The 15,739-nt window shown below is 31.9% G+C and overlaps 1 protein-coding gene across 2 annotated transcripts in view; it reads left to right on the top strand.

Annotated features, from left to right (window-relative positions):
• LOC132735918 (protein flightless-1 homolog) overlaps window positions 1-15,739 on the top strand; it is a 39,465-nt gene that overhangs the window by 13,534 nt on the left and 10,192 nt on the right. For both annotated transcript variants that reach the window (XM_060722955.1, XM_060722956.1), the window contains 17 exons: window positions 176-252; window positions 648-836; window positions 1,659-1,775; window positions 3,742-3,800; window positions 4,573-4,730; window positions 5,157-5,241; window positions 5,628-5,781; window positions 6,252-6,405; window positions 8,286-8,368; window positions 9,881-9,931; window positions 10,720-10,832; window positions 11,044-11,229; window positions 12,006-12,062; window positions 12,656-12,771; window positions 13,654-13,789; window positions 14,487-14,571; window positions 15,310-15,704. In XM_060722955.1, coding sequence (XP_060578938.1) covers window positions 176-252; window positions 648-836; window positions 1,659-1,775; window positions 3,742-3,800; window positions 4,573-4,730; window positions 5,157-5,241; window positions 5,628-5,781; window positions 6,252-6,405; window positions 8,286-8,368; window positions 9,881-9,931; window positions 10,720-10,832; window positions 11,044-11,229; window positions 12,006-12,062; window positions 12,656-12,771; window positions 13,654-13,789; window positions 14,487-14,571; window positions 15,310-15,704 — 2,215 coding nt within the window. The remainder of the gene's footprint in view (window positions 1-175; window positions 253-647; window positions 837-1,658; window positions 1,776-3,741; window positions 3,801-4,572; window positions 4,731-5,156; window positions 5,242-5,627; window positions 5,782-6,251; window positions 6,406-8,285; window positions 8,369-9,880; window positions 9,932-10,719; window positions 10,833-11,043; window positions 11,230-12,005; window positions 12,063-12,655; window positions 12,772-13,653; window positions 13,790-14,486; window positions 14,572-15,309; window positions 15,705-15,739) is intronic.

Consider the following 15,739-nt stretch of genomic DNA (forward strand, 5'->3'; position numbering starts at 1 on the left):
ATTTTTTTTACCCAGTTATGCCTTTGTTCCATTTTCTGTGTTGGTTAAGGTCCATTTCCCAAAAAGCCTTAGCTAAGCATTTTATTGTTAATAAAACTTATTCTTTTTATTTGAACTTGTTGCCTAGGCGATAGTGTATGTATTTTACTTGATATGTGATGAAATATTATTACAGTATTGAGATGTTACCCAATCAGATGTTTATCAATTTACTGGACCTAACATATCTTGACCTGAGTAATAATAGCCTAGGTAAGTTTTCTTCTTTTCTAACAGTCTTTCAAAACAGCAATCTAAATATCATGCTGCAAAGAAATCATTTTTAACTGTAAACATAATATATGCATATAAGGTATCATTTTAAAATTTTCTTTCAAAGGTTAGGTTAAAGTAGAATGTACTTGCATTAAATTGTTGTTATTTTGTCTTAGAATGTGGTTAGTAAGAAAAAAACGTGGTAGAAATCATATTTGATCATAGCTGAAAATAGAGACTTATTAATTGTTAACAAGCTTATCATTGATTATTATGAGATCTAGAAATTTAGAATGTGTTCTATTGATGTTTCTTTCCGATTAACTCCTGTAAGATTAAAATTCTTTTGAACATAGTTGTAACATATTATAATTTTTTCACAATTTGTACAGAAACATTGCCACCACAGATGCGACGTTTGACCAGTCTTCAGACACTTATACTTAACAACAACCCTCTGATCCATGCTCAGTTACGACAACTTCCAGCCATGACATCACTACAAATGTTACATCTTAGAAATTCACAGCGTACGCTAGCTAACTTCCCAGCTGCTCTTGACTCCCTGAACTTCCTTCAAGGTGAGTGAGAATAAAATAATTGTAGAATAACGCCATACAATGATAAATTTAATTTTGGATTTACTCTGCATTAAATTTGGAATTGGCTGTAGGTAAAGTCAGATATTGATTTAATTGAGCAACCTACAGCTGTCAAGACAGGTTTAACTGTATAGCATTACAGACTTGTCTGGTATCATACGGTTTACCAGTGACATCTGCTTGTCATTCTGGTCTACTTTTAAATGGGTGAAGTACAAATTTAATCCTCTGTTCAAGACATGAAAGTATGATACCTGATTTAAAAGTCTTTCGATATGTATAAAAAGAAAACAGTAATCCAACATTTATCTAAATCATATTTTGATCCTTTAAAATATGGGAAAATAAAAAAATTAATTGACCAAATTAAAAAGTTGTCTGAGTTTTGTTCTACAAGTGTTACCTTATGTTTTATCAAAGGCAGGAGGAATATTTTGATTTTCTATGACCATTGATATTTGAATCCTCTTTGTGTAATACTTCACTGTGTGTCTAAAGCCATAAAATCTCGGTTTTGACTATGTACAGTTATTCATATGAGCCGTGTCACGACAAAACCAACATAGTGCGTTTGCGACCAGCATGGATCCAGACCAGCCTGCGCGTCGGCGCAGTCTGATCAGGATCCATGCTGTTCGCTATCAGTTTCTCTACTTGAAATAGGGTTGGTAAGCGAACAGCATGGATCCTGATCAGACTGCGCAGATGCGCAGGCTGGTCTGGATCCATGCTGGTCGCAAACCCATTATGTTGGTTTTGTCATGGCACGGCTCATATGTTAATTGTTCTTGTATGTTTTAGATATTGATTTGTCTAGAAATGAGCTTCCCCGTGTACCAGAACCACTGTACAAGTTGAGTTCACTGAAACATCTGAACATATCAGATAATCAGATCACAGAATTGTCTCTACTCATAGGTCAGTTGATTTGTTTTTTACTACATATTTTACACCATTGTTTACTTCACAGAATAACACAACTTTAATTTTTGATCATTATAGATATGGACTAGAATAACTACACTGATAAGAAACAGATATATTAAATCATTTAGTATGTAGATCAAAATGTATCGGATAAATCAAGATGAAGAATTTTAGCAATAGAAATGATAATACACTACTGTAATAACTATGCAAATTAGACATCAAACACTTCATTTACATATTCATATTCACTGTCAACAAAATAAACAAATGTCATGTGTCATTAGGCAATAGTAATGTTTATTCTGTCAATAATTAATCCTATTGCGATCAATTCCCTCATGCCCATAGAGTTCTATCTATATAATAACAACAACACTGTCATGAAATAACATGGTCCATCGCACACTGTCACTGAAAAAGTTTAACATAATCCAGGTCAAATAATCTATTTGGTGTAATGCATCACAGCCTTGTATTTTATCACTTTAATTCAACTTGTTTGATAATTTCAATATGAAAAAAAAAACACTCATATAAGATCCTTTATATATCTTGATAATTCTAGAGTGTAATTATCAAGTATAAGTTTACTGATGTTTATACGAGGGATGTCTGAAAAGTTCATATACTTCTTCATTTTTTATTGTATAACAAAACATACGCTGTCGAATTTTGTCAGCATAAGTATACATATCTAGCGAACATATTTAAAAAAAATTGCTGAACTGTGACTTATTTTTACATTTTAACAGTATTTACATACAACATATATACATCGTCATGGAGCACTTTGACAGCGTCAACGGCTTCAAATTAACAAACATGTTCACCAGCTATTCAATTTCTTCCAATTTCAACAGCAATGGTACCTGTCTGGCGTATACTGAATACATGTTATGTTCCTTTGCTATTACTTTATCAATTTCATATTTAAAAATATTATTTAAAAACAAAGATGTCACTGATTCCCATACAGTGTGTGATATATATCTGCCTTGTTGAAACGCAATCTACGATATTTCGGCCATGCTACTTTTGGTCGTCTGGAGCGTTTATTATACGATATACTGTCATCACCGTTTATTAATCTTGTTTGACATTTAAACACAATTTGCCTTTAATATTTTATGGTTAATTTTATTTTTAAAGTAAAGATTAAAATCTCAGTTGGTGCCATATTAGTGTTGCTATGAAGTTAAATATCATAATGTTGCTACGTCCGTGAATTTGACGTAATTTTTGCAACACAAAAACTACGAACCTTCATTTCTGTAACCTGTAATCGTCGTTAACAAGCTAATTCTTTGCGTATGACGCAAAATTATTTACTATAATTTAGCAACATTATTTGAGTAGCAATCATCATGAAAACAAAGTGCCCCGTGATTCGTTGATCATGTTGCCATGGTGATCGGCGCTTTACGAATATTTCTTTTATCATGTTTTTTAATTTAGAAATATGTAGCAGATAAATACTTTAGCAAAATATTCAATCATCATATTGATATGACTGCTTATAATAATTTCATAGCCTTGTCTACGAACTTTCCAGACAGCCCTTGTTGTATTTAAATGCAGAAAAAAACCCTCAAAATGAACATATTGCATTACAGAAATCATTTCAAATGTATAAAAACCATGATGAATGCAGGGAATACATAGCAAATTTGTTTGTTTTATGTAAATGCTTTAATACTTATCAACATTACCTATTTTATTACTGTTAGTCAATAGTGGCAATGCCACTTATGAACATATTGCATAAGATGTTCCCAAGAACATATTGCATAAGATGTTCCCAAGCTGTCAAATATTGAAATCTTACTCAAAATAAACAAGTTATTTTTTTGTAATTCAAACTTTACAATTCAACATAGGCATTTCTTGTCAACAGCTTGAGATTGTTTGTTTTGGTTTATTTTGATTTATTCATACATTTTTATGTACATTACAGATACCTGGGTGAATCTACAGTCATTAAATCTTTCACGAAATAAGATACAGAACTTACCAGTAAGCCTTTTCTTTATAACTTTAGAATTGATACTTCTTTTTAGTATGGACTTTTAAAGCAGCACGCCTCTATATTCATGTTAATTTTCATGAACATTTTGGAAATGTATTTAAAGGTAAAATATTGTGAGGTGAACAAATAAAGTAATTTACATATTGCAATTGGCATTTACAATCAAAGAAAATTACCAAAATGTGGTCAACTTATGCAAAAACAGCACTTACTGCGTTCCTAATGCAGTAGAAATATGGTGATAAAATACTGCAAAATCAGGTTAAAACTATGGTGACTGATTTGTGCATTCATGTTCTAGCTAATTAGCATGTTTATGCTCTGTGTCCCCGCCAATTTAACTTGTTAATTATCGACTTTTTGCTTGGTGTGATCGCGGGACGAAAACATGCTTATTTGCGGGGCAAAGTTAAATAAATAAAACTTGGCCTCCAATCCACTAATTAGCCTGTTTTCGTCCCGCGACCCAAGCATTTTATTTCTTGAATCTCCCTCTGTGGAGATTTATTAAACTTCGCCCCGTGCCCTCACTAATTAGCGTCTTTTGCTCCGCAGCCAGGAAATTCTACATTATACAGGCTCTTGTTTACTATCAAGCACTGCAAATAGTTTAATAATTTCCTGTCCTTCCGTCAGCTCTTGTTTTGATGTTCTTTTTAAATTGCGTAATAAGGTATCATTACTTTGTTTGTTTCTGTTTTAAAGATATAGTCATATATATGACGGCTTTTAGGTAAAGTTCTTTATATGTTGTTTCAGGCTTCTTTACACAAACTTCAGTCATTGAAAAAGTTGTACATAAATTCTAATCAACTTGACTTTGAGGGTATTCCATCCAGTATAGGCAAGCTACATAACCTTGAGATCTTCAGTGCTGCAAATAATAACATTGAGATGATCCCTGAAGGACTCTGCAGGTAGGTGGTAAATACTGGAAATAATAATACTAATATGCTCTCTGACTCTGTCAGTTGGCATAGCATAACTTTGAGATTGTCCCTATCACATGTATCTCTACTTCATGGCTAAATTTGATAACTTGGTAAATTTGGTAAATCCCTCACTGATTGAACTATATCTATTTGCCAAAGTTATCTAAACGTGGTTGGAGTTTCACGAAGAAATAAATATAAATTCACTTATTATTACACAGAGGGTTTAGTATTGTAATTTGAATGACCAGCCCAATTTTAATCACTGATGAAAATATAAGAAAGTATTAATTATATGTTAATGAATAAGTAAAAACAGTAACATAATTATATTTTACAGAACTTTTAGTATTATATTGTTATCCATCATACAGTGAATATATAAAGTCTATTCAATCTATGTAATTACAGGTGTGGGAAGTTGAAGAAACTTTTATTGAATAGCAACAGATTGATAACCTTGCCAGATATTCTACATTTACTACCAGAACTTGAGGTAAAGTTCTCTTGAAAATCTAACTTTTAGCATTAATAAATTATCACCTTTTTAATTTTGAAAGTATTTTTTAACCCAGTGAGATGACAAAAAAAACAACAGATGTTTTATTTTCATGTCAATTAAAGTAAATGAGATAAATTACTGTTTGTTATGTTGGTGACATTTTGTGAAGAAATACTGTCCGAGATTTGTAATTTTGTATAGTACCGTTGTTTTAAATGATTCATAAGTGTTAGAATTTCTTTTACTTGTAGCAAATTGTTGAAACAGGTGCAGCCATTAACTATGAGTCTTGAAAAAAACAACAACTTCTTACTTATTTTCATTTACTTGTAAATCACATGAAAATGTTATTTATAAATAAATGCAATCTTATATTTCAGACATTAGATGTAAGGGACAACCCAGACCTGGTTATGCCCCCTAAACCCGCAGAAATGAGGAAAGATAAAGAGTTTTATAATATAGATTTCTCTCTAAACAACCAATTACGTCTAGCAGGTGCACCCACAGCACAGGCAGCTACGTCCCCTCAACGTATGTTTTTATCTATAATAACTATTCTTGTGATTGATAAGTTTTATAATAATTTTTTAATATCAGTTGACTATCCTGTGGCAGTTGATTCTATTTATTTCAGAAATGGGTCACAAGTTGGCATAGTAATAGCATTTTTTTCGTAATTTAGATATGTAGCGTTATATAATTACAATTCTTCATCATAAATTAATTGTATAATGATCATATAGTTATTCAAAATTCTCAAGATCAACACTGTTATCCATAAATACAATGTAAGACCTTCATCGATTTCACATTTTTCATGTATGTATATGATTATATATTCATTTTGAATATATGTCTCTTTGTCTGATCGTATGTCTGAACTGTGTTTCTTTCTAATGATGCTATCAATCATCATGACGAATATGTTGCATATTTTTCTCTGTCTTAAGTATTCATTCACAAAGCAATCAAACAACAACTTATTGTGACTGTATTTATAGCATCTAAAGACCCAGTGGCACGGAAGTTACGTTTGCGACGTCGGAGAGGCAAGGACGACAGTGAAAAGGTTCTAGCTGGACTGAAGGATGTTGCCAAGGAGAAAGATAGTGTAGAGAAAGAACATCAAGAAGAAGAAGAAATGAAAAAACTAAGGTAAGAAAATTTTTGTTTTTTTCGCAAAAGAAATAAAGAGTTGTTTTTTATGACCTTGTGTTGATATAAGTGGCAGGGTGGCAGAGTGGTTAACATGTCGTCCTAGTAATCAAAGGTTTGCTGACCACATGGGTTCAAACCCTGTCAGGGGCAAGCTGTTGTTTCCTTTAGCAAGAAACTTCACATTCATTGCTTAGCACTGCTGGTTGGTCTGGAACGGATTTCGAGAGAATTTCAATAAGCTTTTAGCTTCCGACACAATCAAACTAAAATAAATTTGTATAAACTAAAGTAAGTTTTTTTTTAGTTATCTCCCTTTTTAGCTTGACAATTCGAAGAATAGGAGAGCTATTGTACTCACTTAGCACTTGGCATTGGTGTAGAATTTATATTTTAGTTAAGTTTTTGTTTGCAAATTAGTTTCTCCATAACTAGTAGGGATGTCATTCGGAGTCCGGATATCCGAATGTTCGGATCACGATTCGGTGTCCGGAGCCGATTTTCGGATCCGGATGTTCGTATAAAATATTTCAGAATATTGAGAAAATGTGAAAAATACATGAACATGCGTTGAGATAATCAACGTAGACATGGTGTTGACACCATATTGCATATTGTACTTTAATTTGACAATACACATCATAATCTCTCCAGACCACAAAAAAAATCAATAATTACTATAAAAATTACCAGTCGTGTATGACACATGTTGTTAATCTACATGTATGTTAAACACCAAACAAATTTAAGTTTTGTAGGATTCAAGATGAATATTCTAAGTCCCGTGCGATTGTCATCGGCAACGATTTTACATCGTTCATGTCCAAATTTAAATAATTAATTAGGCTATTATTTCTATATATATTTCGGCTTACCGAGCCGTCGACTCCTTATTTTGAGAAAATAAAAAATCTGCAGAAATAAAATTAGCAAATAAAGAAATGCACTTACGAATGGTTATATGTCAATTGTCACAGCTTTTATTCAAATTGATACGATAATTATCCGTCAAAATATCTTTCTCCTTTAGTATTAATCAAACGTGCCTTTTTTTAAAAACAATTTTTTCACAGTTTTTTTCACTTATGAACACTTAAAATATGTGTAATTCATGTAAGTTTCGGCAACTTCTTTGATGATTCGAATCAAACAGCCAGGTCTACATGTTGGTAAACATCAAAGATTGGCAGATTCTTTTGAAAAGCCGGCTACACACCTGTCAAAGGTCATCGTGTGTAAATTGTATGCATGTTATTGAACAATGGAAACTTTTAATTTTTTACGGGTGTTATTTTGTTTTCACAAATGTGAGCAAGTGTTATTGTGTATTATAGCACTAATTCAGGAATTTAGACAATCAGCGATAAATTTCATTTTCATTTCTTTTGAAATCGTAAGTATCGTACGCACTTAATTTATCGATAACAGTCATATTATATATAGAAAAAATAAAATCAATACCAAAATTATTTTGATACGTAACATTCAATTAAAAAGTAAATGAAATGAAATTCTACACTTTGAAAAAGGTCGCGAAAAAATGGTTACGTCTTATCAGCCAACTAAGAATATAACAACGATCCGAACATCCAGATGTATCCGGATGTTTGATTCGGATATCCGGATGGCCGTTTCGGCTCCAGATGACATCCCTAATAACTAATGAAGGGAAAGGGTTGAAACTTATCACACTTATTTAAGAGCAAAATAGGAGCTCACTGGCCAAGGCCCATAATCTGACATGGATCTTGACAAAAGAATGGACCTTTAGGAACTTGAAAAGTGTACATTATATAGGCTCTAGTTTTACTTTCAAGCACTAAGGATAGTCGAGCATGCTGACATACCAGCAAAGTTGATTGACTGTTCTATGATTTCAGGCCAAAGAAATGGAATGAGCATCTAGAAAGACCCCATCTAGATTACAGTGACATCTTTGAAGAGGAAGTTGGTCAAATACCTGGTGAGTTAGGGTGTTTTTTGTGTCGCCTTGAAAAAGGCGAAATAGGGGTTACTTGTGTTGGCGGTGTCGTTGTTGGCGTCCCCTTAAGCTTGTCCGGAGCATAAGTCAGTCATTATAAGTGGGATTGACTTCAAACATGGTATGCATGCTTCTTATAATGACTCAAAGTGCAGTGCACAAGAACCGATACTCTGCACTTCTTAATTTTTGAGTTATTGCCTTTTGTTTATTTTCATACTTTATTTTTGTCCGGGCCATTTCTCCTAATGTATAAAAGCTATGGACTTGAAACTTCATAGGATGATAGATCTCATTAAGAAGAAGTGCAGTGCACAAGAACCCGTGCTCTGCACTTCTTATTTTTTTGAGTTATTGCCCTTTGTTAATTTTCATACTTTATTTTTGTCCGGCCATTTCTCCTAAAGTATAAAAGCAATTGACTTGCAACTTCATAGGATGATAGATCTCATTAAGAAGAAGTGCAGTGCACAAGAACCGGTACTCTGCACTTCTTATTTTTTTGAGTTATTGCCCTTTGTTAATTTTCATACTTTATTTTTGTCCAGGCCATTTCTCCTAAAGTATAAAAGCTATGGACATGAAACTTCATAGGATGGTAGATCTCATTAAGAAGAAGTGCAGTGCTCAAGAACTGGTACTCTGCATTTCTTATTTTTCGAGTTATTGCCCTGTGTTAATTTTCATACTTTATTTTTGTCCAGGCCATTTCTCCTAAAGTAAAAAAGCTATGGTCTTAAAACTTTAAGGATGATAGATCTCAATAAGAAAAAGTGCAGTGTACAAGAACTGGTACTCTGCACTTCATTTTTTTGAGTTATTACCCTTTATTGAGTTTGCTACTTTATTTTTGTCCAGGCCATTTCTCATAAATTATAAAAGCTATAGACTTGAAACTATATAGGATGATAGATATTATTGATAAGAAGTGCAGTGCACTGAAACTGCTGCTCTGCTTTTCTTATTTTTTGAGTTATTGCCCTTTGTTAATTTTCATGTTTCATTTTTGTCCTGGCCATTTGTCCTAAACTATATTGTTCACAAGGCGACACATCAGACTCGCGGAGTTCTAGTTTTTTTAAAGGATTTAAAATTTTATAAAAATAGAATGTACATTTTCATATTGACTAGAATTTAAATGTCTGCTGCATAATATTGTTATATAATATCAAGTGATTTTCAATATTTTATTTGACGATTTAGTACCATGAAGCATTTGATTAAAATAAACAAGACACAGAAGAGCTGACCCCTTGATAAAAGTTATTTAAGTAAAATCATTTTACATTAGTCATATTGTTATAAATTTAGGCAAAGAAATTCCAAATAGAACATTTTCAGTTGAGCAGAAAGAGATACATAACATCTGCATAAGGAGACAACATTCTTTACTTTTGATTTCCAAAAATGTGCTTTGACCTTTGATAGAAATAATGATATACATAGTAGAAATTTTTGCCAAAAAAAATAAAAAATTCATGTATTTGTTTGTAGGGGTTTCATGTTGGGAGATTGAAAACTTCTTGCCTAACCAGGTTGAGGAAGGTATGCTTCTTTCTTTAATTCAATAATTTACTATAGAAATGGTCTATGTTTCATGCTATATGATTTTTGTTTAATATAGATATGGCTTCTAATTTGTAGCTCCACTTTTCAAAGAGAAGTAGGAGCTTACATATTCATTTTAAACTTGAAACACTTCTTTACTAGGCATTGCTGGTAGTTCTGCCAAGAATATTTTAAAAATTATGCACCCTTTACTACTTTCATTTGCTTTTATTGTTCTATCCGGCACTGAGAAAAGGGGGGTGCTGCTCCAAGGACAGCTCCTAATATTATAAAGTTTAAAGGTTTCATTAAATGCACTTTATGCCTCAGAAATGAATACATTTTTCCTTCTTTAGAAAGGGCAAACATAAGTTTTGTAACATTGAAATAGTGGTTTTGACGCATGTTAAATGCTTTCTACCTTTATTACCTGAAGAAAGTGAAAATATTTATCATTAACGTAACAAAATGTGAATAAGTAGTATTTTGACTTCCATGCAAAATACTAAGTCACTATAACTGAACTTATTCCTAGAAAGCATCAGAGGCAAAATATGATTCAGGTAATTGGCCAGTGAGTAACCTTTTGACACCAGAAACAGAAAGCTGTTACGGAAAAAAAATAAAATGATTTCTTGGACATAATGGGCCTTAAAGATTTGTAATATTAGAAAATATTGAGATATTGAAAAATGAACTCACTTATTTTGCTTATATATGTATGTTTTTTCTTTTTCATCATTTTATATTTTTAAATGTAATTTTTACATAATTCATTATTTCAGCATTAATTGGAAAGTTCTATGAGGCTGATTGTTACATAATCTTGAAAACTTTCATAGATGATTCAAACAGTCTAAACTGGCAAATATACTTCTGGATAGGTGCATTGGCTACGGTAAGAGGAAAGATTGGTCTAACAGCAATTTTATAAGAAAAGTTACTTTATGTTTATACAAAAGAATTTAAGAACTTAATTGTTTTTACTTATCAACATTTCGACTTACACCATTAGGATCATCATGTCTTTCTTTATGTAAAACACTTAACAAATGATATATGGTTGGTTCGGTGTCAAATATAAATAATGTATGTTTTAACTATTAAAGTTGGACAAGAAAGCATGTTCAGCCATCCATGCTGTTAACCTGAGAAACTTGCTAGGTGCTGAATGTCGGACCATACGTGAAGAAATGAACGATGAATCTGACGAGTTTCTAGATCTATTTGACAATGGTGTATCTTATATAGAAGGTGGAAGAACATCCAGTGGCTTTTATACTGTTGAAGAACTGGTAAGAGTTTTAATAGTTCTTCTCAATGAAAGTTTGTTATTTTCAGAATCCAAGAGTGTAATGAATATCTCATAGAATCAGATTCCATATAATTATTGCCTATGTTTAATTTGTATTTGTTGATTTCAACAAGAATGATTCAGATGAGACATGTATTTTTCAAATCTGTAAAATGAATTTATATTGTTGTGTTTTCTTTTTCAATCTGCACATTGACTTGCTATATTCAAAATAACCCAAATTTATAGTAAACACCTGTTATTAAATATAATTGTTGTAATATTAGAAGCAATTATTGCCTAACTTTAAAGGTCTCCTTGACTGAGTGGTTATAATTGCTGACATTGAATTTGGTCATTGATTATAAATACTTTCATGTGAGGAAGCTATCTAGCTAACTTATGGATGGTAGTAGGTTCAACTTGTGTGTCTGTGGCTGACTGAAATAATACACTGGGGGATAAATTAGGTCTTCCTCTTCTAGTAAAGCTACAAGAGTCGCCATATGACCTCATAAATTTAACAAATAAAACAATTGCATAAATTTAACAAATAAAACAATTACATAATGGTAATCTGCAAGTCTTATGTCCGATTCAATCTGTCATAATGCAAGGACAATTTGTAACAGAAATAGGTCTAATTTTATGGTTTAAACATAAAAGCATATCTTGATTTATTAGATATTGATTTTTTACATTTATATCTTAATTCATTAGATATACTTTAACCATCTTATTTATACAACACTACAAGATATAATTGATGTGTTTCAGACATATGAAGTAAAAGTTTACAGAGCTATTGGTGTACAGTCAGTACATATGGAAAGGGTATGTATTTATGTCTTAATATTAAATACATGTACTTCTTCATATCTAACAAATAATGTTGAAACTAGTCATAATTTCTAATAATAATAACAAATAGAATTTTGAAGACTTATTATAAAAAGTTTATTATTTTTGAACCCACTGAACACATTTCATATATTGCTAAATATGTGAGACTAAATAATGTGTTGGAGCACCGCACTAAATACTGTATTCCAGTATACTGGACAAGGCACTTGAATAATTAATACCTAAATCTTGCCTTTTCACACGCTGAAATGCTGTTTAAGATGTAAATTCATCTGTTTACACCGATTTGTGTACGATAAATGAAAAATGTAAGAATCCTCGAAAAAGCAAAATTTGTCTACTTTCTGCAAGCGTCTAGAGGTACTGCTTCATAACTGTAGTGAGTTAAATCCATTGCTAAATAGCCTGTGTTACTGAAGATAACCTGACTGATTCCAAAACATAATATAGCTGCTTGATTGATAAAGCAAATGCAGTTTCTTAGAAATTTTATTTATTAAATATTCATTTACTTTTTTACTTGAACTGTTTCTTAAACAAGTTATTGTTTATTGTAATTTTAGTGTCCTGTGACAATGTCATCTCTGGATCCAAGATATGTTTACCTGGTCGACAGTGGTAAAATACTGTATATCTGGGTAGGAAAGAAATCTAAAGGTGTCACAAAAACAAAGTCTAGGTAAGATGTGTACAATCTCAATATGTTAAAAAAAAAAATGTGTTAAAAAATGTATAAACCTATGATAAGATCAATTTTAATATTTGTAAAATTCAGAAAATAACTTTTTTGTTGTTGTTTTTTTACTAGAGAAAAACTCAATTTGTTGTGTTATTGTCAATCATTACTATGCTGCATTTTTTGTGATGAACATTTTTCTTGCTTTTAATTATGAACTGTTCATTGTTAGTTTAGGGGCTTTCATAATCATTTTTAGAGTTAAATGTTTTATGAGCACACTTTATATACATTTGTCTTCAGTAACTATCATTCCTTCATTGAGTATTTGTCCAGAAATTATTACACAGCAAACTGCAATTATTCCATGTCATGCTTTAATTGTGCCTAATTGACTGTGCCACCAATCAAGTTTAATAAATAGTTATGCCCAAAATGGTTTTTTCTGATGGTGATTTTTTGAAATTTTCGAAAATAACACTGTTTTTAAAGAAAAAATGTGAGGGGAAGGGACACCATACAATATCTGGTAACATAAAATTCAATCTGTCATAATGCGAGGAAAATTTGTTACAGAAATAGTTCTTATTTTATGGTTTAAACATAAAAGCATATCTTGATTTATTAGATATATATAGTAACATTATATATTTAGTAACATAAAAAAGCTTTTAACCATCAGTAGAAGAAAACTTTGGACAAAAAAATTCTTAATGAAATATTTGGGAAAGAAACGAAAAGCTGCACTGTTGCAGTTTCCTTTGCAGACAGTATAAGAAACAAACATCTTTTTGTTTTTTTCTACTATAGTAAAGCATTAAGTATTCTATAATCAAAATATCGTTAAGATAAACTTTAATCAAGTATATTGTGATATTAATATAGGCTGATAGCTGAGAAGATCAATAAGAATGAGAGAAAAAGTAAATCTGAGATAGAAGTTGTTACACAAGGTGGCGAGGAAATGCCGTTCTGGAGAGCTCTCAATGTTCATTCTGCCAAGGATGTCTCACCTATTAAGGTAATTGCATTTGAGCCGCGTCACGAGAAAACCAACTTAATGCGTTTGCGACCAGCATGGATCCAGACCAGCCTGCACATCCGCGCAGTCTGATCAGGATCCATGCTGTTCGCTATCACTTACTCTAATTGTTATAGGGTTTGTAAGAGAACAGCATGGATCCTGATCAGACTGCGCATAGGCACAGGCTGGTCTGGATCCATGCTGGTCGCAAACCCATTATGTTGGTTTTGTCGTGACGCGGTCAATTTTCTATTACAATGACGGTAAAGAAATGAAGTCAGCCTGTTTTAAAATAATTGAAAACAATATGACAATCTCCATGTGTCATCTTTTAAAGATGTTATATTCAATCTTTTATGAAAGACTAATGGCAATGAAAAATTTAAAATAAATATCAAGTCCCATAAATATAGGAAGAAATAGGAAGAGCCATAAATAGGGATTAATGCAGTTTTCTATAAATATGGAACTAACAAGGAAGTCTTATAAATATGGTTGGAATAACAAGGAAATAAATAGGTAGGGCCTTGAATTTAGAAATAGATAAAAAAAACCTGATAAATATGAAAATTAATTTGGAGCCCTATAAATTTCGAAAGCAGTGCAGACTCTAATAATTATAAGTTTTATCATTATTTTGTATTAAGTTTGTCAAGTTAATAGTTTTTAATTATTGTATGAATTTATTTTCCAGGAATGGATACCTGATGACTTTGAACTAGCAGAGCCAAGATTATACAAGGTTGGACTGGGTATGGGTTACCTAGAACTTCCTCAAGGTATGCTTTTGTCAATTTAGGGCATTTTTGACATCTAACCTTATGCAATGGCTATGTCCTAATGAGGGCTGTCATTGATGGAAAATGTTGTATATCAAAAACCAAATATCATAGATACATTGTACATTTGAAAATATTGGAATATGTGTAATAAAAATGCCATCTTGTGGCTATGCAAGCATGTTTTATACTTACAATTTCAGTATGATACCCAAAGATGTAGTATATTTTCATGGTTTTATATCTTACAGATTTCTGAAAATTAAATCCAAGGTTCAAACGAGAGAAGACAAGTGTTTTTTTTTCCCTTAACATAATATAATTTCACTAAACATGAAGGAATGGGTTTTAAATTGTATCAATACTCTAAACTATTAATTGATATTGTCCTGATTGTTGCATATCGATGATATATCCATATTGCAATATTCTATGAATGCCCTAGTCCTAATTAAGATATTGAATTATCCATTATTAAATGCTCAGCGTGCAGTCAGCAGCTGAATATACACATGTGACCAGTATAGACTAAGATCAGTCAGAAAATCTGTTCATCATTCATATTTTGAAGGTTTCCCTAAAAGTAATGAATGGTTTTGTCCAGATTGAAAGATGCACAAGTCCATTCTAGATATTTAATGTGGTAAGGGGTTAATAGATGGGAGTTCAATATTACAATATTTAATTTCAAGATGAATGATTAACACATGATCTGAAGTAATCAAATATATATTTCAGTTGATATTCCTGGTGGTAAGTTGAAACAAAAAATACTAGACACAAAGCAAGTATACATTCTTGATTGTAAAACAGACGTATTTGTTTGGATTGGTAAAAAATCAACACGATTGATCAGAGCGGCTGCATTAAAACTGTCTCAAGAGTTAAATGCCATGTTAGAACGTCCGGATTTTAGTAGTGTCACACGTTGTCTGGAAGGTACCGAGCCGCAAATCTTTAAAACAAAATTTATTGGCTGGGACGATGTTTTGCCTGTGGATTATACAAGGACTGCAGAGTCTATTACAAGAAGAGGGGCTGACATGAAGGTGATCATGGAGCGAGATAAGATGAAGACCGATCTGTCAGCATTGTTTATGGCTCGACAACCTTCCATGCCTAGAGATGAAGCTGTAAGTAGAAAGAAATCTACATTTATAGGTCTTTA

This window comes from Ruditapes philippinarum, unplaced genomic scaffold, assembly GCF_026571515.1.
Source record: "Ruditapes philippinarum isolate M1 unplaced genomic scaffold, ASM2657151v2 ctg2298_1_1_1_1, whole genome shotgun sequence".
Classification (NCBI taxonomy): domain Eukaryota; kingdom Metazoa; phylum Mollusca; class Bivalvia; order Venerida; family Veneridae; genus Ruditapes; species Ruditapes philippinarum.